Below are 25,201 nucleotides of genomic sequence, written 5' to 3'. Positions count from 1 at the left end.
GAACCGGACCTGGTAGAGCGTCTGGCACATTCATTCTCCCACAAATACTGATGGAGCACCCACTATCCCCTCCACAAGCCAGGTTCTAGCTGCGGATACAGCAGTGCAGGTCCAGACCCAGGCCATTGCCTTCCTGGAGCCTACATTCTAGTAGATGCCCAAATGTCTGCTGTCATCTTGCAGATCCAGCCTCAGTGCTATCTCCCTTCTCTCCCTCTAGGATTCCTCACTCACCCACAAGCAAGCCATAATCAGGCCAGAGAAGTCCTGGAAGGACAGTGCTAATGGGCTCTAGGTAGTTTCAGAGATGAAAATAAATAAATAAATAAATTTAACGTGAAAATGAGGGGGGAAAGCACAGCTCCTTACACTGAATACCTCCTGCCCTTGTCTCCCCCTTCCCTCTCCTCTTCATACCTCCCCTCCTCACTTATGGGTCTTAGCCCATCCTCAAGGCCTCGATCAACACCACCCCTCCCAATCAGGCTTTCGCCTGTCCCTGAACATGTCCTCTTGCAAGTCCTTCCCCCTCTGAACTTCCTGCCTGCACTTCCTTTCAGAACCGATCATGTCTTGTGTGTGATGGCTTCTACCTCAGCCTCATTCCTCACTTCCCTTTAAATCACCTGCCCCCTGACAGACCGCAGGATCCCAGCCTCAAGTCTGATTCCCTCCACAGGAAGTGCGCCCTGGATGTTTGTCTCATTGAAACGAGAGAGCTAAGTCCCAGACCCAGGAGCCTCCCCCTCCACCCCAGTGGGGAATGAATTTTGGTGGACAAGGGGCCCCCCCATCCTGTATAGTGGGCGCTGGGTGGTAGAAATGCAAGGACAAAGTGGGAAGGTCGCCGTCTATCCTGCGCTCCTCAAATCAGCCATGTTTCAGAATCACCCATGTGGACCCTTGAATCAACAACCTCTTATGGAGCACCTGCTGGGGACAGGCAGTGGGAGTGCTGGGAAGACTGAGGAATGAGGCTCAGTCCCTGTCCCCAGGGAGCTCGGATACCATCTCTTGTCATCCAGTAACTTTCTTGACGATTTGGGGCCAAATAATTCTGAATAGCCCAAATAATTCTGCAAAAAGAGAAAGAAGGGGGGAGAGAGAGAAATCTATCATGTCCCTTCTCCTTTGCCCATCTGCCCTGAGCCCTGGCAGAAAAGCTCATGCCATCAGTCAGGCTGATGGGCAGACTTCCATTGGGTTCCAGCTAGCCTGTATTGTTCAGCCCTCAGAGTGATGGGATGGGCCGAGGGCAGTGTTTGTTAGTTCTTCACTCCAGTGGCTGTAAAGAGTGTCATTTTCTAGCAGAGCTATGGCACAACAGAAGTCAGGAAGCCCTGCCTAGGCCATCTGGTGAAAGAGGATGCTGACAGCACTGAGGACCTCGAATTAGGGGCCCCAAAGAGTCATTAACTGCTTTTCCCCACATCCCAGGTTTTTGGACTGCATAGAACAGCAAAGAAGAAGCCAGAGGTCGGCCCCCAACTGCTCACCTTGGTGGACGAGGCGAAGGGCCCACTTGTTTCAGGCTGAGGAGGGCCCTGAGACTGGGAGTTAAGAGACACAAGATCTAGAGAGACCACAGCTCTCTCTGACTCCCCAAAGGTTTTCCTTCCAGGGCAGGGAGGAAAGGAACCTGCCAGCCTCTTGGATCCTCGAGCTGTCCCATGGGTGAAGCCTGTAGCCAGCAGGAGGCTGGCTGCGTGGGGAGCAGTGGGGGGAAATCCTCTCTCCTCTCTGCTCTCACCTCTCTCTCCCTCCTTTTCTCTCTCTCACTCCCTCTTTGCTCCCCCTGACTGCCTCCCCAATGGCCCCCCACACTCACACCTTTTCTGGTTCATTTCAGATGACAAAGTTCCTCTTTCCAAAAAGCCTCTTCCCCCAAGAGTCTTTTCTGCAGAGACACCATCCCTCCCAGCTGAGAAGGGGCTGTCCCACAGTGGGCCCCAGGGGCCATGACAGGCCCCCTGAGCACATGACTCCACTTACCCTCCAGGCACCGCTGAACTAAGACAGCAAAGTTCCCATTACAAGCCCTCATGCCCTGACCCATCCCTTCTCCTCCTCAAGGGTCCCAGGAGCCCAAACTTGACTGGGAACACTAACACGTCTCCTCCCAACCTTTTCCGCAATAGAATCCAAAATTCATGGATCAAAGGAGCTGGGAGGAATTTAGTGGTAGGTTATCCACTCCAACCCACCAGAAGCCCAGGAACCAGAGGGTGGCCCAAAGTTACACAGATAATTAATGGTGGAACCCAGAAGTCCTGATTCCCAGGCCAGGGCCTGTTCTTCCCATTTACCCGTACAGCACACTTTTTCCAAGTCTTGCCTTCTATCTAAGACCTGCCTTCTCTCCCTGCCCCAGCCCAGCCCAGCCCTGAGCTCTCAACCTCTGGACCCCCATGGCAGTTACTCACTGCCTTGGACTTGCGTCTGAGGAGGGGTCTCCACCTCACCGGCCAACAAACGTTACTTTGTAACAAGACTTTCTCCCTTTGGTCACCAGGTTCTCCCTGAAATTGCTTGAAGAGTAATCCAAAACACCCGGATTCAACATGATTCTAATGAGTTCGTTGGAATGTAGGCACAAGCAGATGTTTCAAATGGAAGTGTGTGACTGGCTTGGCGAGGAGCCTGTGACCTCTGTGACAACCTAGGGCAGTGGGACCTTTGCTCAGAGTGGCACAGATGCTACTCCACCTACCAGGAGCCCTGACAGAAATGCTGCTCCTCCCTGACGTCCCTGTGAGCTGTACCCCCTCCCCTCCCCTGGGCAGGGGCTCCTCCCCTACCTTGCATGCTGGGTCCCAGGGGTGCTGGGAAGCAGGTCCAGCTAGTCTTTCTTCTGTTCATTGCCTTCTGCACAGTTTTTATACCTCTCCTTCCTCTTACCCACACCTGCCGTCTCCTTTCTTTTCCCTAACAGCCAGAATGGGGACAAAGGCTGAAATTAAGAGCGGCAGCTTTGGAGTCACAAGGCCGTGAGTTCAAATCTCAGCTCAGCCACTTCCTGGCCAAGGGTCCTCCAACTAACTACTCAGACTCTTTCCAACACCTTAGATCTTTCATTTAAAACAAACAAACATGGCTTCCCTAGTGGCGCAGTGGTTAAAAGTCCGCCTCCCAATGCGGGGGACACGGGTTCAAGCCCTGGTCCGGAAAGATCCCACATGCCGCGGAGCAACTAAGCCCGTGCACCACAACTACTGAGCCTGCGCTCTAGAGCCCGCGAGCCACAACTACTGAGCCCTCGTGCCACATCTACTGAAGTCCGCACACCAAGAGCCTGTGCTCCGCAAAAAGAGAAGCCACCGCAGTGAGAAGCCCGCGCACCGCAACCAAGAGTAGCCCCTGCTCACCGCAGCAAGAGAAAGCCCGTGTGCAGCAACAAAGACCCAACACAGCCAAAAATAAATAAATAAATTTAAAAAAATTTTTTTAAATTAAAAAAAAAACGATTGGGGGGCAGCCCTAAAAGCTTCCTCACAGGATTGTTGTAAAAAATGAAGAAGATATATCGCCACAGGCCCCAATCTTTTGTGGGTCCAGAAGGTCAGCGAGCCCAAAGCCTCCAGCAGTCCCCAAACAATGCTCTTAACTGGGACCACCCCCCCCCAAAGTCGTCGTGGCTGTCAAGTTCCTTCCGCGAGCTTCTAGGCCAAACCCACCTCACCTCAGAGTTGTCTGTCATTACCGAAGGAATGGCAATGACCTCTAGAATGCCAGGGAGAGCTGGCCAGAGAGATTCCACCAACGACCTGTCCGTCTCCTGGGGGACACCCAAAATGGAAAGCAACTGAAAGCCCTCGAGGGAGCTATCATTCGGGAGCAATCCCACCAGGGTGGGCCCTCTACATGGGTGCTTGGTGTGACTTGAACCCCAGATGCTCTCTGCACCCCAAAACTCCTACTCCTTGTCACTGGGCCTCACATCCCACCATTAGACCTCAGCCCACCAGCATATATGAGTTCCTACCATTTTCCAGGCACCATGCTTAATGGTAGGCTTAATCCCTTTAGGTTATATATGACCCTCTTCTAAGCATTTTCTGTTAAAAAGGCAAATACCCGCTGAGATGGGTAATGCATTAAGTCGCCAGCACCCCAGTTTGAACTAATTGGGGGCTTCTTGCTTGTAAGACAGCAGAGAAGGACTGGATATCTTTAGCAAAAGGGAGCTCAAGTTCAGAGGACAGAGGTGACTACGGAGCAAGACAGAGCACAAACCTGGTCTTTTTCTGTGGTGGGTTTGTAGGGCAAGTCCCCTCCTTCCTCTACCCTTTCACCAAGACAAACACACCCATTGCCCCCAGAGGTAAGCAGCGGGGGGCTGGGCAGCCTTGGCTCTGCTGCAGAGGGGCGGGGCCTGCCCTTCACCATCTCCAGGGTAAGGACGCCCTGAACCAGTGCCTACTCACTCTCCAACAAGTCCGGGGCCTGCAGTTCAGGTAATCTCACCCAAGCCCACCAGTAAAAGTGAGACCTCACCCTCAGCCCCTGTTCAGGAGGGAGAGAGGAAAGAAAGAGGGAGGGAAGGAAAAAAACTTTTTTCTAGGCTGAATTCAAGACTTGGCCAGCAGAAGGGAGAATGCTGTTAGTCTGCAAGGGGCCACTCCAAACCCCCCACCCCTACTCTATACCCAGGGTTGTCCCCACCCGCCACGGAACCCTGGCCTCCATCTGCCACCAACATCCAGGTTGACAGGGGACACCTGTGCGGGCTGCAACCCGACCAGCAACCAGGCAGTGAGAACCTATGCTTGTAGAGGCAGGCCTTCCCCAGCATGGCTCCTTCCAGGGCAGAGGAGGGGAGGAAGGGCACCTGAGTCCCCCACCCCACCTTGGAGCCATAGCCACCCTCCATAAAAAGTCTAGAAGGATGCTCCAGAGTGTTAAAGAGCAACTGAGTGACTTCTTGGTTTCCTACTTTATGTCACCACCAGCTATTGAGGGCCCTCTGTTCTCGCACAGTGGGGACAATTCCTTCACCATCTCTGCGATGACATAGTGCCCAGCAGGTACCCGGCACACAAATAGGACTTCCTGTATATGATCACACTGATATGGGATGCAGTGTCATACCTGGCCCTTTTTACTCCCTATACCAACCGCACTCACTCCTAAGACACACAAGGGGAAAAAGGGCTTTTCAGTCACATGGTAGGGTTGGGGAAAATATAGTTTACCAATAATGATTGCCATTTACTGAGTGCTGGCTAGGGGTCTGGCAAAAGTGCTCCATGAGGATTATCAAAGGGATAGGTACTATTATTATCCCAATTTACAGACAAGAAAACTGAGGCCAAGAAAGAGATTCAGACATTTGCCCAACATCACACTGAAGTTTGAATGAATACTTGTTTGAATTGAAGGCTCCCGTTCTAGGTCATGGACAAGTAGGAAGGAGGGGCAGACATCTTGCCCAAAAAGACTCCTATCCATTCTCACCAACAGGCATAAAGGCTTGGAGCAGGCCTGCAAAACCCTGTTACTTGTTCTGCTTGGATGCAACAGGTCCAGCTCTCCTAAAAGTGTTTGCAGGTCATCTCTGGAATGGCTACACTCCTCCATGGTCTTTGGGGCCCTGGAAGCTTTCAAGGATCCGAAATGCTCCCACTGCCTCTGCCTTTCCTAATGTAGGCCCCTATCAAACAGGACTGGGGCTTGCAGCTCCTCAATCTCCTCCTCTCCGGGAAGAGGTCTCAACAGGTGGGAGGGGGGTGCATCACGGTAGGGTCCTCCAGAGTTGAGCTGGGCGGCCGGGAGGGCTCTCACTTCCTCCCCGCCACCCCCGCAGGCTGAGCTGTGCCTCGCGCTGGGAAACATGGGCACTGCAGTCACTACTGGGGCCTGCGGCTCGCCTAAAGGCCGCGGACCTCGCGGCGTCTCTTGGTCCTGGGCCGGAACCCGCAGAGACCCTCCGGGTGCACTCGCAGCAGGAAGCGCCGCGGAGAGCCCAGGACTGGGACTGGAGCGGCCGAAGCTCTCTGGTGGCCGCGGCTCCCCGCCTCTCCCCGCCTCCCCCAGCTGCCAAGCTCCAAGGCCAGAGGCCAGAGCCGCTGGCTAATTTTTCACGCCCCCCAGACCGCCTCCCTAGGTGACGCTACAGCCTGTGCGGTTCCTTTAAAGGCTGCGGGTTCCGTTCTTCTTTCCTTTTCCACTGGATGCCAAAATATGCAAATCCGGGGACCGGAATCAGCAGCCAAATAGAGAAGGAGAAGGGGCGCGGCCGGCGCGTCACCGGATCCGCTCCTTGTATGGCTCTTCCCGGCTTGGCCCGCCGCCCCGCGACCCTCCCTGCAGCCGCCAGGGCCCCTCCCGCGCCCAGCCTGGCTCACACTGCCGCCCACGCCCCCGGGCCGGCCAATCGCCCCCCCTTGGGAGGGAGCCGGGGGCGGGAGGCGCTGCATGCCCTGATTCCGGCCGGAGCTGGGGACCGCTGCAGAGCGCTCCCTCCCCGCGCCGCGCGGGCGGAGGAGAGCCCAGGGGCGCAGAGCCTCCGCGGTATAGGCGTGGGTAGCCTGGCGGGAGCGGCAGCAGGGGCGGGGGAGAGGGGGCCCGCGGCGGCGGGAATCCCTCCTTTCCTAAGAACCAGAGGAGATCCGGGGGAGGCCGGGCCCTCCCACCCCTAGTTCTCCACCGAGTGAAGTGGAGGGGAGGAGAGAGAGGTTGTCATCCACCCCCACGACGATGTGCAGCTCGGGAGTTCCTCCCACACGTCCCCGGCCCGCGTGGCCCTCCCACGGAGTGAGGCCCGGGGATCCTCTCCTCCTCCTTGTCAATACTCCCACTCCCCCTGAGAAATGCATGTTCCCCCAACCCCGACTCCCCAGCGAGGAACGCGGGATCCACCGCGCCCACACGGCCAACGAGGAGGGACTCCTCCCACGCTGAGCCGGTGTGATCCGGGGTCGCTCCCCCACGCCCCCCTCCTCTCCTTTCCCTCTCCCGCGGCCCGGCCGCGCGCGCTCCGAAAACAGGCCTCGGGGAACATAGCCGCCCCCGGGATCTGCTGCCTCTCTGGGAGGTGACAGCGCTCGGGGTCGGCAAACAGGCAGCCCTTGACTGCAGGGCGCCGGCAGTCAGCAATGGGGACAGCCCTGTGGAAGGCGAGGGGGAGGGTAGAGAGCAGGGGAGGTCGTCGTGGTGGCTCAGAGACTGTGGTTCGGCAGGCTGCTGCCGCAACTCAGTGGCGGGCCCTTCGCAGGCAGCAATAGACAGCGACTGCGCCTGGGCCTGCTGGGCCCTCCTGCCATCCCGTGGCCAAAGGGGTGCTTTGGAACCATTAGGGAATTTATGGAGGGTTTGGTGCACGTGTTCCCTATCCCCTCAACTTCATTCCTTCTCCTTCACCACCAAAACTGCACATCCTCGACCCCCAAGGTGAGGAGTTCTCGCCTCCCGCGCAGCCGCTATGCAGCTACGAAATCTCCCAGCCACTGCGCTCAGCCGGGTGTCAGCACAGGGTCAGGGGCCCAGGGAGCAGCAGGGCTGTGGGCGGCGCATCGGAGGGAGGGCGGCACAAAAGTTCCCGGGATACTGGACCAGAGATCCCTGACCCGCTGGAATCCTCCTCAGAGGGACTTTGTCCCAGTGCCAGGCAGGATCCTGTACGCGAGAAGAGCGGCCGGGGCAGGGTCGGAGCGCACACCTTCCGGGTTCCCCAGAAGTTCCCAGGCTGCAAAGGGACCCCGCCGAGTGTTTTCAATTCTCTTTCTTCCTGCTGGGGGGCTGTTAGAGGCCACTTGCGAACGACCCCACCCCACGGCGCCCTGTCCTGCAAGCGCGCTCTCCTAGTGCAGACATCAAATAAACACACAGGCGATTATTGCTCTTTCACCCCCGCGCTGCGTGCTTTACGCCGCACGTTCAGTTACACCCCTCTTTCCTCTCTCCTCTCGAATTTTCTTTCCTTCTTCTCTTCTATTTCTCTCTTTCTCTCTCTCTTTTTTTTAAGATCCGCGAGCGGTGCGGGCGCCGCACGTTGGCTGCGGCCCGCTTCCTGCTTTCTAATGTTCCATTGTGAGGAGCTTCCATTGTGACGTCGCGCCCCTTCGGCTGGGCTTTGTCTGTCCATATATGGGCAGCTACGTCACGGAGCTTTCCCGGGGCTCAGATAAATAGGCTGGTGGAGTTCCCTGGCTGGGAGCTTTTGGGCAGCAGTGCGCTTGCTAGGAAGCTGCGGGGCTGGTGGTGGTGGTAGCAGCGGCAGCAGCAGCGGCAGAGGCGGCGGCGGCGGCAGTGGCGGCGGTGGCGGCGGTGGCGGTGGCGGATCGGGGGGCGGGGGGGCCGCGGGCGCGCGTCTGTTTGTGTTATCAATACTGAGGCCGCGTGCGACCCCCTTGGGCCGAGATCCCCCCCCGGCCCAGCACCCACCCACCCACCCCGCACACGCCCCCCCCCCCCCACGCCACGACCCAGCCTCTTACGGCACCAGCTGAGGCACCCAAGAGGATTACCCTCCTTTGCCCTCTCTCCCACCCACCCCCCAAAAAGAGAAGATCCCCTCCCCAGGCCCACCCCTTCCCCTCTTCCCTCCCCCCTCCTCCCGAACTTTCCCTCTCGCATGCTTTTCCCCTGCACCACGGATCGCCTCTCCGATGCCGCTTGCCTGGAAGCTGCGTTAAGAGCGAGCGGCGGCGGTGGCGGCGGCGGCGGCGGCGGCAGCTCGGGAGTGCTATGACCGGCAAACTCGCCGAGAAGCTGCCGGTGACCATGAGCAGTTTGCTAAACCAACTGCCTGACAATCTGTACCCCGAGGAGATCCCCAGCGCGCTCAACCTCTTTTCTGGCAGCAGCGACTCGGTAGCCCATTACAATCAGATGGCTACAGGTAAGGGCGGCGGGGAGGCGGCGAGGAAGGAAAGGGAGAGAGGAAGAGGAGGAGGGAACGAGCTAGCGATGGATGGATGGATGGATGGATGGATGGATGGATGGATGGATGGATGGATGGATAGATGGATGGATGGATGGATGGATGGATGGATGGATGGATGGAGATATGGGGGGCGCGCTGGGAATTTTCCGGGGGTCGAGTTGCTTTTCCCACCCACTCCTCCCGCCCTCCCCGATCGGGAAGGCTCGGTTGGCGACGCCACGGTAGAGGCTTCGGTTCTCCCGGGTGGGGGCAGCCGCCGACCGAAGGGAGGTAGGTGCAAGCGGCTCTGGGGTTCTCCACTTAGGGAGCGCGATCGCCGGGCTGTGCGCAAGGCGTAATGCTGTCGCCCCCTTTCCCAGGAGGAGCCCAACGTCCCTTTTCACCCGCGCTCTCCCCCCTTACTCCCTCAGCCTCCCACCCGGGATGGAGCCATGTGCGGCGTGGAGTCCCCGCGGTGGGAGAGGTACTGCGACGCTGCCTTTCCAGGGCTTTCAGCAAAGCCGTGGGGGTGTGGGGACGGCGGGGAGGGGAGAAGGTGGGGGCCCACCCGCGCGGGGGCTGCCACAGGGGACGATCCCCGGACCGAGGAGCTTGGGAAGAGCGGCCATTCCCGCCATGGAGACACCGGCCGGTTTTCCGCCGCCCTCCACTCTCGCTAAGCTGAGGCTGGGCTTTCCCCCTCCAGCAAAAGCCGAAAGCTCCTTCAGGCCCGGAGGAGACTGGGGCTGGGGGAGGCGGCGGGAGAGCTCCCTTTGCGGACAGCACCCCTCTACGCGCCGCGGACAAAGCGTCGGAGCACTCCGGGTCAGCTCCCCGGGCGCAGTGCGCACCGGGGGCTTCGTCGGGGCAGGAGAGGCGCGGGGTCCGGCGCGGACAGCGCTAGGGGAAGAGGCCGAGTTGTGTGCGCTGGAGAGCGAGAGCCCGGCGCGCTTCGGGTCTGAAACTACCTGTAGCTGCAGCTACCTGCCCGCCCCACCTCGGGAATAACAACAATGCTTCTCGCGCTCGCGCCTGTGTGTGTGTGTGTGTGTGTGTGTGTGTGTGTGTGTGTGTGTGGTACGGGAGTGTGTGTGTACGGCGTGTGCGGTGTGTGTGCAGCAGCCACTCCACACCCCGATCAGTAGTATTTTCCTGTATCCAGGTTGCGCCCGGGAGCGCGGCACCGCCCGCTTTGCGCCTGGCGCAGCCTACCCCATGCGCTGCGCACTCCACCCGGCCGCACCTCCACACCTGGGCAAGGACCTGGGCGCCCCTGCCTGGGAGCCGACTCGGCTTCACTCACCCCTCCCCTCTCTCCCCCGCTCTCCGCAGAGAATGTGATGGACATCGGTCTGACCAACGAGAAGCCCAACCCGGAACTCTCTTATTCGGGCTCCTTCCAGCCAGCCCCTGGCAACAAGACCGTGACCTACTTGGGAAAGTTCGCCTTTGACTCCCCTTCCAACTGGTGCCAGGACAACATCATTAGCCTCATGAGCGCCGGCATCTTGGGGGTGCCCCCGGCCTCTGGGGCACTCAGCACGCAAACCTCCACAGCCAGCATGGTGCAGCCGCCGCAGGGGGAAGTGGAGGCCATGTATCCGGCGCTGCCCCCCTATTCTAACTGCAGTGATCTCTACTCGGAGCCTGTGTCTTTCCACGATCCCCAGGGCAACCCCGGGCTCGCCTATTCCCCCCAGGATTACCAATCGGCCAAACCGGCCTTGGACAGCAATCTCTTCCCCATGATTCCTGACTACAACCTATACCACCACCCCAACGACATGGGCTCCATTCCGGAGCACAAGCCCTTCCAGGGCATGGACCCCATCCGGGTCAACCCGCCCCCTATTACCCCCCTGGAGACCATCAAGGCATTCAAAGACAAGCAGATCCACCCGGGCTTTGGCAGCCTGCCCCAGCCGCCGCTCACGCTCAAGCCCATCCGGCCCCGCAAGTACCCCAACCGACCCAGCAAGACCCCGCTACACGAGCGGCCCCACGCGTGCCCGGCGGAGGGCTGCGACCGCCGTTTCAGCCGCTCGGACGAGCTGACCCGGCATCTGCGCATCCACACGGGCCACAAGCCCTTCCAGTGCCGGATCTGCATGCGGAGCTTCAGCCGCAGCGACCACCTTACCACTCACATCCGCACGCATACGGGCGAGAAGCCCTTTGCCTGCGAATTCTGCGGGCGCAAGTTTGCGCGCAGCGACGAGCGCAAGCGCCACGCCAAAATCCACCTCAAGCAAAAGGAGAAGAAGGCGGAGAAGGGGGGTGCGCCTTCTGCGTCCTCGGCGGCCCCGGTGTCCCTGGCCCCTGTGGTCACCACCTGCGCCTGAGGCTCGGGCCCCCAGATCACACTTTTCCCCTTCAGTGTCTCCCGGCTGCTGGCCTGAATGCAGCCGGAAAGCTAGCCACGGAGGCGCAGGGGCCGCGCCCTGGCCTCTCCATGGACGTAAGGCCCCTTGTTTCCCTTCGCTGTCCCCCGTTTCCACCCTTTCACACCGGCCAACGGTCGGGGGCCAGGGCAGGAGGCGCCTTCCCCTTGCTGCCCCCCATTAGCCAAGGCGTGGGGGCGGAAAGGTGGCGTCTAGCCCGCTTTGTTCAGTTGGGATCGTCTTGATCCAGGGGCCGCCGGGCCGGGCCAAGGACCTGCGGGGGACTGAAGGCTGGGCCCGCCCAAGCCTCGCTGGACCCAAGCACCTCACGGTTCTCCCCACGTCTCCCTCGGCTCCCCATCGAAGACCCGAGAGGGGGAGGGGGTAAGGAGCGCACCAAAGCGCAGAGCTTGCTGCCCGCCGCACGCACGCGCGCCTGCGTGCGGGGATGCGCGCGAGTGTGCGTGCTCGCGTGAGTGTATGTGTGCGTGTGTGTTTCTGTGTGTGTGTGTGTGTGTGTGTGTGTGCGTGTGCGCGCGCGCGCTCGCACGTGTGTGTGCGAGACTCTTGAGCTGAACTGGGCTATGTCCACCCCAAACTCTTCCCCACCTCGGGTCCCCAGGCCGCTGGGGGCCTGCACGTGGCGGGACGAGACGGTCTTCCATCTGCTCCGAAATAATGTTTCTCACAGAAATGCCTCGGGTGCCGCCGCCGCGGTGCTGCTACCGCCGCTTAGGGTTTGGCCCCTCAGAATCCCTCCTTTTCCGAGCGCTTCCCTCTCAAGGCCTCAGGGCAGTTTGATCTTCGGGGAGAAGAAGCAGCCATCACTGAACCTGCCTTTAAAAAAAATGTGTTTCCTCGGCCCCAGAGATTTTTAAATCTCTGTTCCTGAGTTTGCCCTCTGCCCTTTTTCCCCCTCCTCTCCCTTCTCCCCTCTAAGCCTTTTCCCATCTCTTTCCAAATCTTTTTCCAAAAAGGCAGGCCTCAACCAACCACCCCATTTTGCCATCTTTTTGTTCTCTCACTCACATACCCATTTCTCTTCCCACCATTAATGGGAATGCAGCCTTTCTTTTCCTCTCTCTCTTTGTCATCACCAACACAACAGGTAGAATTCAAATTTATGAATACGGTGTGTGTGTGTATGTATGTATATATGTGTGTCTACACACACACACACATATATACATTTATATATAACATGCACACAATATGTATTCCTAGTAAAATAAAACCTCTAAGGTACTTGGCTATCCAGTGCAGTGCACTGGAATAAAGAGAACTTGTAGGCATTTACAGCTTTAAATGATTTATTTTTTATGAAAAATTTAACTGATGAGATTATATCTACATGTGTGTATGTGTGTGTGAGTATGTATATATACATCCATATACACACATATACACACATCTCTGTCCAAATTTTCCTCAAAGCTATGGGGATGTTTGCATTAATCCATGTTGCTGAATGAGGCACATCTTCTCCATACCCCAGTCTCACCTTCTCCCCGCCCTACCTCACCTCTTCTCAGGCACCCCCTCTCCCCAGCCTCCTCCACACAGGGGTGACTCTTTGGAAGTGGAGTAGTAGGGAAGGTTACTCTCTGACACAGCTTCCAGTGCAGTCTTGCCTGAATGTACTGTTCCCTGTTAGCGTTATTTCTCCTGTGGTCAGTAAGCTGCCCAGAGAGAAGGAACAAAGGTCTGGAGTTTACAGAATGTCTGTTTTTAAAGTCACTTTATGCATTTCCCACTTTTTTTTTTTTTTTAAAAGAAAAAAGCACCGGTTTTTTTGGTGGTGGATAGATAATACTAAAGGAGTCTAGTGAAAGGGGGGAAAAAATCAAAGAGCAGGGGACTGTGGACTTCCAGGTACTTGGACTTTTTGTAGAAGGAGAGAGAAGTGGATGAAGTTTGCCGGGAGGGCCCATATTTTTTCAGCTGAAGGGTAAAATCTTTCTTTGCAGAGACAGTATTTTGCTGAATACTTTTTATAATGTGATGATTATTAAAAACAAAAATTTTGGTCACTTCAAAGCTGGAAGGAGGAATCAGATATCCTTTAATATTTTTTCCTTACTCCTTCTGGTATATGCATGTCACTGCATGATAACTCTGAGTTTTCCTTTGTTTTAATAAAACTGTTCTCAGACATTTAAGCTAAACTAAGAGAAAACTAGCTTTGTTGCCAAAAGGTTGTGCTATCCAGATTTTTTATATGTCTGCATGTTTTAAGAAAAAAACAGCAAAAGAAAATGCACTCTAACTTATGTGAACTGAGAGAAAAAAATCAGGTTTTAAACAGGAAAACCTATGGGGAATGATATTTTTTGAAAGACTTTTGTATAAAGTTGAGTACTTAGAAAAAGACAAACCAGATGTAATATATTTTGTGGATGTTTTTATTTCTTGGATTTATAGTACCTTATACTAAGGTTAAAAAAATATGCTTGTTATCGTGAAAAGGTGAAATTATTCACCAACATTTCATTTGCTCCTTTGTCACATTGTTATGCCAATATAATATAGTTCATGAAAACAGCATTTTTAAAAACTGAAATATTGAAATGGTGTAATGTTGTACCATTTGCACTGTGAGCAAATGCTAATACAGTAAATATATTGTGTTTGCTGACAATCAGACGGCCTAGAAATCTCCTTATTTTATTTCTTGTTTTCATAGCATAAAGTTTTGGTTTGGCCCGTTTTTTGTCTTGTTTTGTTTCTGGCTGGTGGTTGGTCTGATAGGTTCTTACGCCTGGTTTTTGTGGTTCTTGCTCTGAAACCCCTCACCGTGGAAACATGGAGTCTGGTGTTCTTAGAAGTCGGTTAGAATTTCGTGTGGGTTCTGGCGTTTCAAACTCAATGTTGAGTGTTTACTCTGGTTCTCAGAGAATTCTACTGTGGTTCTAGGGATTCTCCTCCACCCTTCTGGGAGCCTCAAACTGCCAGAGAGATTAGGTGAACAGATTAGATAAGCTCATGGGAGCCGGGGCTGATGACTGGAACCTTCTAGAATCTTTCTCTCTGGTTTCCAATGGGTATTTGAGAGTAGAAGGGAGGGGAATCTCCTGGCTTATGAACTATTTCTCTGGTGGCTTCAGGGAGCACCAGAATAGGACCTGCGGTGGTCTCTGCGGCCACACTGAGTACTACTCTGGCTAGAGCTTTTGAAGCCTGAGAAACAGATGGAGATTTGACAGGGGGTTCTTCATTGTTGGCAAGATAACCAGAAAGATTGAAAGCTTTTTGGTGGTCAGATAATTGGGAAAAATCAGGTTTAAAAGCATTACAACGCAGTCACACTTGGACAGGATACTCCAGGCCTCATTATTTGTAGCTGCCTGTCCTAGCTCTTATGAGCTACCCAAGGAGCCGATGCTTAGAAGAGAAGAAAGAACACAGGAATTTGGAGAAATACAGGGAATGTCTTATAGAGCAGTAATCCCTCCCATCTTACAACTTCTATCACCCATAGAAGTGATGCTTCCCTACCCTATGAGCTTTCTTCTCCAGAACCTTCCCTTTCCTTAACTGATGTGATTTGCCAGCCCTAGAGCTTTCTCCGTTTCTCTTGAAGAGATATGTACCCTCCACTTCCTTCCCGTGTCCACATCTCCATCCTGCTCCCTTCACCTTATTTCCCATCGCTTTTAGAATCCTTTATCATTGGGAGGCTTGTTCTAGAACAGTCTTTGGACAAAGCAATCCTCTCTCTCCTGCCTGCCCTCTTGCTTGGGTTTCTCAGCCATGCATTTTGCATATTATCTGCCTCAGCAACATTTAGGGGCTTGGTGTCTGATACAGAGCTATGTCAATGTAGCGTGACATTATGAATGGGGGACAGTGTCTCAACGCCTGGGGTGCCATTCAGGCCAGCCATACAGTGACAGAACTATACTATAATGTCCCTGCTCAGAAACTGCTCTTATCACCGCCCCCCCGCCCCCCACCCCACCCCCACCCCACCCCTGCATCCTGCCCTCCATGTAGGCCCATCACAGTGAAAAATGTGGGTGGTATTTCTGGTTGGCTATAGTTACTGAGACGTTGAAGGCAGACCTGGGTGGAGGAGGTGGGCTCTGGCCTTAGAAAAGAATGTTTTTGAAGTAAGAGATCAATAACAAGAACGCAAGATGCAGTCTTAAATTTTCTCGCCCACACAGTTCTAGGTCACTGGCTGCCATCTTGAATTCCCTTCTCTCACCTCATGAAACTTTGAAACTTCCAAGCTGCAACTTTGTGTACAGCCACAAGGAGGTATCCTTCTTTTTTAACAGAGGGAATCCAAGATGGCCGAAAAGTCCTAATGATGGAGCATATAATCCATCTCTTTGCTAAACTGGATGAATCCTTCCAGATTTCTATGTGTTTTTCAAGTGCACATCGTCAGAGGAAGATAGCTTACTGGGTGTCGTCACAGTTAGCATTCAGCCCCACCTGCACCTTCTCCAATCAAGCCAGGCCTTCAGAGTGATACTTTCGTCAACAGTGTACTATGCGGCATGATTAATAAACTCACTTCCCATTGGTGCATATTGCTCAACCCATCCTTGTTCAACCACTGGGTTACTTGGCAATATGGCAGCCTGCCTGGCTGGTACCAGCCCTGTGTGGTGTAATCTCTGATTCACACCTTGTAGCTAGATAAGGCTGCCCCAGATAGCAACACACCAGCAACCCAACCTGCCTGGGTTTTGTAAATATGGGGAGAGGAGATTCAACCCTGAAACTTAGGGGTGAAGTGGGGGTATGGTAGAGGAAAGGCCTGGATGGGGCTATCATGAGAAGGAATCAAGGGAGGCTTTGCAAAGAAGAGGCCTAGGAACAAAATCAGGCATAAAAGTGTGGAAACTCTAAGTTGTTTGGGGGTGAATGAAAGGATGCCCTCCCCCCATGCACATACCCCTCCAGAGTGGCCTACGGAAGGTGATGACTCTTTGCAAAATTGTACTCAGTTAAATGGAATTGGATACAAATGAGAAGATACTTTGTGAGAACTGGGGGCAAGGAATAGCTTACTTATATTTTTATATGGTGGTGGTTGTGGTGGCGGTGAGGTGGTGGTGAGTGAGTGTGTATGTGTGTGTGTGTGTATGTGTGTTTTTATGTATTATTCACAAGTATATTAAAAGGAATAGGAAGATGGATTCCGGTGAATGTAGGCAGGCGCTATGGCCAATCGTTACTGATCCCCTTTTGCTAGTCCAGAATTTGCTTGCCATAGATGAGGGGGTTGTGAGCTGCCTTTTCCCAGCCTTGATCAGCTCCCCTTGTGTCCTGGAATAATAAACCCGGGGAAAGTAGGAGACCTCTGTGTGTCCCAAAGACTAGAAATCATACTGGCAGAAACCTTAACGACTAGGGGAAAATGACTTTCTAAAAGGTACCATGGGGTTTTAAAAATAGGTCAGAATCCTAAATCTATCTCAAGTGGTTCTTTTTAGAAAACCCACTCTGTGTGTGGAGAGGAATGAGGTCTCCAGAAGAAGGGGGAAGATCTGAGTGACGCTTGGAACCCCTTGGTCACAGCAGTCCCTGGGACAGCCCTGAGGACATGATCACTCCCCCATCAGTCATCTAAGAAGGCCTGGAACATGTCTGGCCTCATCAGCTTCTCCCAGCATCCCAGGTCTTGAAATTTCACCACTCCTTTTGCTTGAAGTTTACCATCCATGCCACCTCTAATATTTTCCACGATGATCATTTTCGCAACCCTCTACAAGAACAGAGGTGGGCCAGGGTTGGGGGCAGTGTCACGGGGCTTTCCCCAACTTGTGCTGAAGTCTCTGACATGTCCATGCCCAAGCAGGAAGGGACCAGGCCCCGACTCTCCTGCCTGGGATCCTCATTCCCCATCTTCATCACGACTGCTTCATCTGGGCTCTGGAATTGGGGTCGTCCCTGCCGCTGCCCCTGCTGGCTACCAGGGGCACAGCGCTTCTCTGCCCACTGACCTGGGCATGAAAAACCTATGTCTTCCTTTCTGGCAAACACACAGATGGCTAGAAGAAAGGTTTCCGAGCAATCTTACTAAGGAGGTAATACAAACAGATCATGGACGCAAAGCCGCAAACAAGAATTAGAGAATACAAGGTTCTAGACGGTGCTGGCTACTTAAAAGAACATGGGGCTGGTTTACTGAGATCCTGCTCTGCTCTCAACGTCTCTGGATGAAGGACGAACAAGGCAATCTCTGGGCCTTGGAATGCCTTTCCTGGACCTCAGGAACCCCACTCTGCTCCTACAGTCTCCTCCTTTACCCATTCCTGGGGGCCTCCAGGACTCTGCAACCCTCCATTTCCATCATCACTCCAGTGATGTTCTCTCATTTGCATGGCGCGTGATCGCTAGACCTTCAGGTGGCTCTCCCCATGAGGCCTGCCCAGGGCCTGCAGCCATCTCTACCTTGGACCTTTCTCAGTAGCATCATGACCCGACCAAAAACAGAAGCTCTTTTCTAATCCGGCCAACAGCAGACTCGAGTCCCCTTTGGGGTCACCCACTGAGTTCCCAGCAAGGGGCTCAGGAATGCTTCCATCTCTCAGCTCCCTGGAGGAAAAGAGATGTCTTAAAGCCCCTGAGGCTGGAGACAGCCCAGCCCTCCATGGGGGAAGTTACCCTTGTCTGAAGTTACCCCTGCGTTCTCTGGGGTGGTTCACGCCAGGGCTTGACCGCTTACCCAGAATGCATCGGGTCCCTGTCTCCACCAAAGGGAGGGAGATTAGTGACCAGAACAGAACTGGGCCTTCAGGAACGTTGGCTTCTTCTCAACGACAGGCTGCAAGAGCTCTGGCGCTTTTAGTCCTGAGGGTTTTTCCCCTCCGGGTGCCCAAAGTTCTTCCATTCTTCCTTGTTCCCTTCTCCCCACTACTTAGGAAGGTCAGGCCATCTGAGCAGGAAAGCAGAAAATTTTCCGGTTCCTGCATGACCCTAGGGTACTAAGGAAAGCTTCCTTGGGGGCACTTGTTACTTACTCAGATCTCTGTCCTGAAAATTGAGAGGCAGTTTGATAACCCAGCAGCTACTCCAGCTTTTCCTTTGGGGCCGTTAACCTGCTTTGGAATCACCACCTCCATCCTCGATCTGAATCCCACCTCTTGCCACTTTCTTGCATCGTGACTGTCAACACGTTTCTTAGTCTCTCTGGATGTCACTTTCCTCCCGTCTGATCATTACTCTTGTGGGGTTCAAAAGAAGTGATGTGTATGGGGCCTGATTCAGTGTGGGTGCTCCATAAACGTTACTCATCTTCCTTGTCCCTTGCCCCTGCCCCCTTTCCCCATCCTCCAAACCCAGATGTGAGAAAGTGGGCTCAGGCTCCACCAGGGATGGGTACACCGATTCAAAGACGGCCAGAGGAACTTGCAGTCCTCACGACCACTCCCAACCCCAGCCGTCCACTGGACATCTGTATTCGGAAAATGAATCCTCTCCACCCCCAATCTGACCAGAGGACACAAGTTCTGTCCCCTCTTGGCCACAGCTGCTGCTCGTTGTTGCCATTTCTTGACCTGGTTCCTGACCCCTTCCCAGGTCCTTTTGTCTCTCTCACTTAGATGGGTGGGTGTAACACCTTCCTGATCCAGTATCATCTGCAAAGTTAATTAATGTGTCATTGAGCTATTGCCTGCTTCCTGATCCTTACCAGGGATTTAAATAAAACGCAACAGCCCCAGCTCTTCCCCAACAGTCCCTCACCCTGGATCTGAGACTTGTTCTTAGTCATCAATCCTTGACCTCAGCCTTCTAGCCAGTTCTCAGCTTCCAGCCCCAGGGCTGGTGGCACTGCCACCCCCAACCCTAGTCTGGGAGCAGAAGTGTCATCTAAGGCTTTAATGGCAGTGATGGTCTATGAGAGAATCAGGGATGTCAGGGCCCTTACCTCATCCCACCCCCCTGGGTGGGTTCCCCTAGATTTGTAGAGTCCTAGGGGACCTTGAGAGGCAATTTAGTCCAACACTGCTTTTCGGGTAAGGAAATAGAGACCTCCAGAGGTCCCGTGGCTTGTCCAAGGTCACACATCCAGTAAAGGCAGAGCCAGGATTTCAGATCCAGACTATCAGTGGAGGGTCCCATAAGAAGGTGCCGATTCCTTCATTTATTTAATAAATATTTATGGAAGGATATAGCCATCAACAACAACAAAAATCCCTCCATTCTCAAAGATTCTCTTCTCCAGGGCAGAAACAGGTAAAAAACAAACAAGCAAATACATAATATGTCAGACTGTGATCTATATCGCAGAGAAGAATGCAGCAGAGGAAGAAGGAGTGCTGGCGAGCAGGTTACCATACATTACAGGGTGGTCCGGGACAGCCTCACGGGGAAGGGGCCTCTGTGCACAGATGCAGGAGGTGATGCAGCTGGCCACACAGGGGCCTCTGGGCAAGAGCACTCTGGGCAGAGGGGATGGAGAGTGTAAAGGTCCTGGTGATGGTGCTCTTGGGCTATTCAAGGAATCACGTGGAGCCAGAGTGTCTGGAAAGGAGTGAGGCAAGGGGTCAGCCATAGGAAGAAGTCAGAGAGGTAGTGTGGGACCAGATCACAGAGAAAGCAAACACAATCTGAAGACTCATGGTCAGGGAGAGCCCCCCCCAACCTGCCACCGAGCCCCTGGGGAGAGCCACAACCCGTACCTGGGTGTCCTCTCCCTCTGTCCAGGCTGCCTCTCCTTTCAGCCTTCAAATCCCCCTTCCCCTGCTTGGCTTCTTCATCTCCCTGACTGCAGTCTTCTTAAACTTTCTTCCACGTCCTCTCAGAGGCCACCAATGCCTCCTAAACTCCAGCTTGTCCACAGAGAGACAGAACTGCCTCCCTTGAGAACCAAAGCCTGCGAACCCTTTCTCTTCCCGTTGCCACCTGCCTTGGTACCAAGTTCCTAATAAGATGGATGACCCTTCCTGCTGCCCGACCTGAGAGTGGGAATCTCCCGTGGCCTCTTCTCTCAGGAACTGCCCCTGCAAAGGCAGCTCCCTCCTTCTGCGGCTGCATTGGCCATGTCTCCTGCCTTGGCAAAGAGCTGGTGGATGGCCACGTTCCTCTGATAGGATCATATTCTTACCCCAGCCCTGAACGTGTAAGATGGGACATTCCTGAAATCACTTCATCCACCATCTTCCCATCCACAAGCTCCAGCTCCCTGGATTGTTGCAAATCTCAGTCTTGGAGAATCATTTCTATACACTTGTCTGAGCAGTTTCATTCTGGAGGAGGAAAATGTCTTCCCCTTGCCTTTTCTTTGGTCTTCCGCTTCGTGTCCTTCCAAAAGCCCCCATCAGTGTCTGTCTTTCCGTGGCAACTTGGCATCAACCAGAGCTTCTTTGCATCTATTCATTTATCCATTAATTTAGCAAAACTGTATTAAAGCAGGTCCAGTGCCTGCCCTGGGGAGGGGAGGGAAGCAGCAGGCAGTACAAAGACGAACATGCACAGGACACTGTCCCTACCCTCGAGGATCTTCCATTCTGTCAAGGGAGAGGCAGAAGCATAAACAGACTATTTCAATACATGGGGCCTGGTGTCATGGGATGGTGGTCCCTGATAGTAAGGCACCTAAATCAGAGTCTAGTGGGAGGCGGGGGAGGTAAGGGTGGGTTGAGGGAAACTTCCTGGGGGATCTTAGAAAGTCCTCTCCCAGGTCCCACAATAATAAGGAAACCCCAAAGGTACTGAGAACTTACTACCTGCCAAGTGCCGTGCTAAGGTCTCTTGTGAATTATCCCATTGGACTCTAGGTAGAGTGGATTACCTGGGATGCTCCCCTGGTGGCCTGTAGGGCTGCTCACTCTCTTGTCCTTTTCCCCAAAGAGGAAGAGAAAATTCCAGTGGCCCACAGTCCCCAGGAAACAACCTAGCAGCTTGGAATCTCTGGAGCAGGCCCAGCTGGCTCGGTGGAGGTCGTCCAACCCAGATGACACTTCCCTGTGTTACATCCTGGTCGCTACTTCTTGCTACAGGGCAGCCATTTCTGGGGCTGGGGGGAGGGGTTAGGATGTGGGTTCCATCTTCTGATTCTCCTCGGTCTGTGCAGAGCATCCCTCCTGCTGGCCTCCCCGCCTGCTCCTCAGCCCAGAACCTGAGATGGTGAGCTGGGAGTAAAGACCGCCCCACACCCTCTTTCTTTTGGGCACTTAGAGTTCAGCTTCCACAATTCCAGACACGGACAGACCTCTGCCTTCCCCCTCCTCAGCCTACCCACCTGCTTCTCCTTTGCTGCTGTTGGAAGAGCTCAGGCTCTCAGCCAAAAGACCAAAGGCGTAGCTTCAGCCCTAGCATTGCCTTTCCCTCTGTGTTAGACCATAGGTCGATCTTGGAACCTGGTTGAGCCTCTGTTCTCCCATCTGTACAATGGAGTTCATGCCCCTCCTCTCCACAGGGCTATTGAGCAGATGTGCTGCTATGTAAAATTGTGAAAAAGAGCTATTCTGTCCCAGAAACCTGAAGAAGACTGTTGAGGGATGCTTTTCTCCTTTGACAGGTGAATATTGCAGGCAGATGTTCCCGGCAGAGCTAGGAGCTAGGTCTGAGCTCTTCCTACTAGATCAGGTGAGGAAACCGCACAGGGTCCAGATGGCTCAGAGGTGACAAGCTCAGGAATGAATGGTCCCTGCTTCACAGAAACTTCTGGGTCTTGGGGCGCTGAAATCTACATCCAATGAAAATCTAGATCGTCAAACAACTGTACACCTCTGGGCTCCACTACATCAGGAGTCAGGCGATCTGGCTGTCGGTCTTGACTCTGAGATTAGGACAAAATTGTATGATGCTTGCAAAGTCACCGTCCCCCTCTGGGTCTTAAAGTCCTAGCAGGAAAGTGAGTGGTGCTAGTGGTAGATCTATACAGCACCCCCAGCTCTGATGTTCTGGGACCAGCACACAGTACACACAAGACCCACCCCTTCACCTCCCCACAGCGGGGCTGAGCCAGAGCCTACAGCGGCAGGACGGCAGGACGCGGGAGAGACCTCTGCTCCTGACCTCCTGGGCCTGAACTTAATGATCCTGCTTCCTGCTGCTCAGACTTTCCGGCCTCTCTCCAGACCCACTGGCTCCCTGGGCCCTCTGTTCCCTGACTATAGTTCCTTCTGGCCTGTGTCTGTGGTGGGGGAATGTTCTGCGGCTGTGATTGTTTGGGGAATGTGCTTTTTAACCCTTTCTCTCCCTTATTTGTCTGCAAAGTGCATAGAAACTGGCATTTAGTGAGGTCCCCTGGTTTGGGGTCCCGTTCGATCCAAATGCTCTCAGAGTGGCCTGAGGGGCGTGGACGGTCAGCCTCCCGCCCGTGGACTGGAAGGCCCCGGAGGGTGGCCGGCTCCTGGCAGGAGCCACTGCCCCGCTGAGGGAGCTGCAGGGCCTGGAGGGCTCAGAAGCTCTGCCTCTGGGTCTCCACCCTGAAGACGCATACGGCGGGGAGTCCTCCATGTTTGGAGTTTAGCCCCAAACCCACCACCTGAGCCTCTACCTCTCCTACCGGGAAAGGCCTCTCAGGAGGTTCTGGAACCTCATTCCTTCTTTCCAACCCCAAAGCCCAAAGCCCAAAGCCCACCCTCCTCCTAACGGGCTGCCCGGAACCAGCAGCGTCTCCCAGCCGGCACACTCTCTCTCCCTTATCTAAACATCACCTATTTATTCCACCCCTCACCCCACTGGAGCATCTGCTGGGTTTCCCAACCACCCCTGGGTCAAGCCTGTGTCGGATGGGTTGAGTCATTACCTCCACCTCCTCCCCAACTCTCCCAGGTCCCAGGGCTTGGTCTGGTTTAGCAGGCTGGGAGGGACGAGGCATTCCTCCCACGCAAGGAGAATCCAAGGCCCTATGGGCCTCCTGGGACAGGGATTTTCCTGACGTTCAGCCTACCTTTGTCTTCCCTGGAACAATACCTGGTGGGTCCCCCTATGTCAACACCAGAGACCCCTCCATCACCCATTTGACCACCCAACAGATGGCCTGAGTTTGCTTCCTGCCCAGCTCTCCCCTGCAGCGCCTTCTCTGAGTACTCACAGAAACTTGGACGCAGCGACTAACCTCTCTGGGCCTCAGATGACACATCTCTGAAATGGGGATAATAATACCTCGCCTGCCTCAGGCAGGACCCTGGGCCAGCCGATTTCCCAATGTCCTCTTCCGGTTCTCTTAGGTCTGCTTATTCTCAGCTCTTTCTCGCCCCTACTCTGAGAACAGCACCTCATCTGCACCCACTTGGGATTCTTAGCTCGCTTCTTCCCCATCCTTGGCACACCAGCCTTCTCCCAGCAGCTCTGTCCTTGGCTCCCACCTCTCTCCCATCCACATCCCCCTACCCTTGAGTCTCTCCAGACTTTCTTATAGGAATCTCCAAACAAATCCAAGAACAGGCCTCCAGACACCACCCCATCCCACGCCGCCACCAGAGGTTCAGGTCACTACTTCCCTCTGCATTCCCCCGGCATCGTCCAGGGAACCCCAGAGGTTACAGAGCAAAGCCCAGTTTCCCTCTGGGGTCCGGAAGATGGGCTCTGGCCTCTGTTCATGCAGCATTTTGGAGCTGGCGGGGCCCTCAGCGGTCCCTTCTGTGTGCAGCCCGCTGGCGGCAGGGCGGGGGTGGGGGGTGTGCGGCGGGGGGTGGGGGCTCCCCTCTTTGTACGCGCCCTGCACACATGCTCACAGCGGCCTCACTCAATTCTCCCGCAAGCAGTCTCTCCTGCCCTCCCTCCCCCTCTCGATTTCTCTTTCTGCGCTGTGCTCCTAGAACACACCCTCCCAGCCCACCGATCCTACACATGCCACTGCGCTTTACAAGCATCGGCTCCAGAATTTCCCAGTTCTCCACTCGCTCCTCCACCCCACCCCTCTAACTCGTCCACCCCCAAAAGGGTGGGCCCCTGGCTGCCCACAAGACAGACATGCCTCAGCTTCCCCCAGCCTGCCTTTATCAGAAGAGTCTTTGCAGGCTCCTCCCTAAGCCCCTCACCTCCCTTTCCCCCTGAACGAAAGCAGCTCAAGGTCCCCAGCAGCCCTGGCAGCCCCTCCCTGGCATCTGGTGAAAGGACAGGAAAGAAGAACTGTAGGTTCTTTTTCCCCAAGACTCCTAGATTTTGCACCAAAATGCAGGGTGTGCTCCTGTTTGCATCTTTTTTTTTTTTTGTTTCCTTTCTGAAAATAACCATGAAACTATCATTTCCTCCCACTGCCTTTTCCCTATCTTATTTGGATTAGCAGAGTTGCTGGGAGAGGTGCTTTGGAGCCACTGACAGCCTCCTTCTCTGACCTGCGCCTGGAGGACTCACAGGTGGCCCTCAAGCAGGTGCTGCCAGATGGGTACTGGGTCCCACAGGTTGGAAGGAAGGAGTGCAGACGCTGGGCACGGTGGGTCCACGAGAACCCCCCCCCCACCAAAAAAAAAAAAAAAACCCAGCAACAATCAAGGGCTTCTGGGAAACCAGGTTCTGCCTGGCCTTGTCCCCAGAGTGGCATATATTGGGAAGAACTCTGCCCTGGTTTTCCCCTCAGCTGTAGCTCCTGGGTGTGGGGGAAGGACTGGCAGCTCAGCCCCCTCCCGGGCCGACAGGAAGGGAGGCTGCAATGGTTGCAGACTCTCAAAGTCTGTGTGCAGGGTGGGGGGTGGGGGGAGATAAACACAGAGGAATCTATACTTACACAAGAAGGAAAATGGGGTACATGCTGGGGAATATATTGCTCTTTTTCTATTTTATTTTCATGCTCCTCCCATTCAGCCATTCTGGGCGCCCATCCTGCTGCATCAGGCAAGCCTCTAAAGATGCCAGATCCAGGGCTGGGGGCGGCGGATCCGAGAGGCCCCCAAAGGAAGCTGCGGCTCACTGCACCCAAGCGCCTTCAGGGTCCAGCCACCTGACTTTCCCTTGACTTGCTTGAGAAACTGGGTTCTCCCTCCACCCCCATCCTGCTCAGCCCTCGCTGTGGAGAGTTGCTGGCCCCGCAGGTCTCAAGCCCTCT

At 54.6% G+C, this 25,201-nt stretch overlaps 1 protein-coding gene across 2 annotated transcripts; it reads left to right on the top strand.

Moving 5' to 3' along the window:
• Positions 1–8,270: 8,270 nt before the first annotated feature.
• EGR3 (early growth response 3) lies at positions 8,271–13,887 on the top strand. 2 transcript variants are annotated; one of them, XM_030832640.2, is made up of 2 exons: positions 8,271–8,839; positions 10,196–13,887. In XM_030832640.2, exons 1-2 carry the CDS (start codon positions 8,686–8,688, stop codon positions 11,203–11,205), a joined length of 1,164 nt encoding a protein of 387 aa, XP_030688500.1. In that variant the 5' UTR covers positions 8,271–8,685; the 3' UTR covers positions 11,206–13,887. The 2 variants fall into 2 exon arrangements, with proteins under 2 accessions (XP_030688500.1, XP_060157245.1); XM_060301262.1 differs by lacking the exon at positions 8,271–8,839 and adding an exon at positions 9,026–9,347.
• The last annotated feature ends 11,314 nt before the right edge of the window (positions 13,888–25,201 follow it).

This window comes from Globicephala melas, chromosome 6 (genome assembly GCF_963455315.2).
Source record: "Globicephala melas chromosome 6, mGloMel1.2, whole genome shotgun sequence".
Lineage (NCBI taxonomy): Eukaryota > Metazoa > Chordata > Mammalia > Artiodactyla > Delphinidae > Globicephala > Globicephala melas.
Note: the sequence above shows the minus strand (reverse complement) of the source record. Positions and strands in the feature narration are given on the sequence as shown.

What these genes read in the sequence shown, in the direction of transcription:
- EGR3 (XM_030832640.2), top strand. Translation starts at nt 8,686, where the DNA reads ATGACCGGCAAACTCGCCGAGAAGCTGCCGGTGACCATGAGCAGTTTG. An exon ending in TTACAATCAGATGGCTACAG is followed by an intron (nt 8,840 to 10,195) that starts GTAAGGGCGGCG and finishes CGCTCTCCGCAG; the next exon opens with AGAATGTGATGGACATCGGT.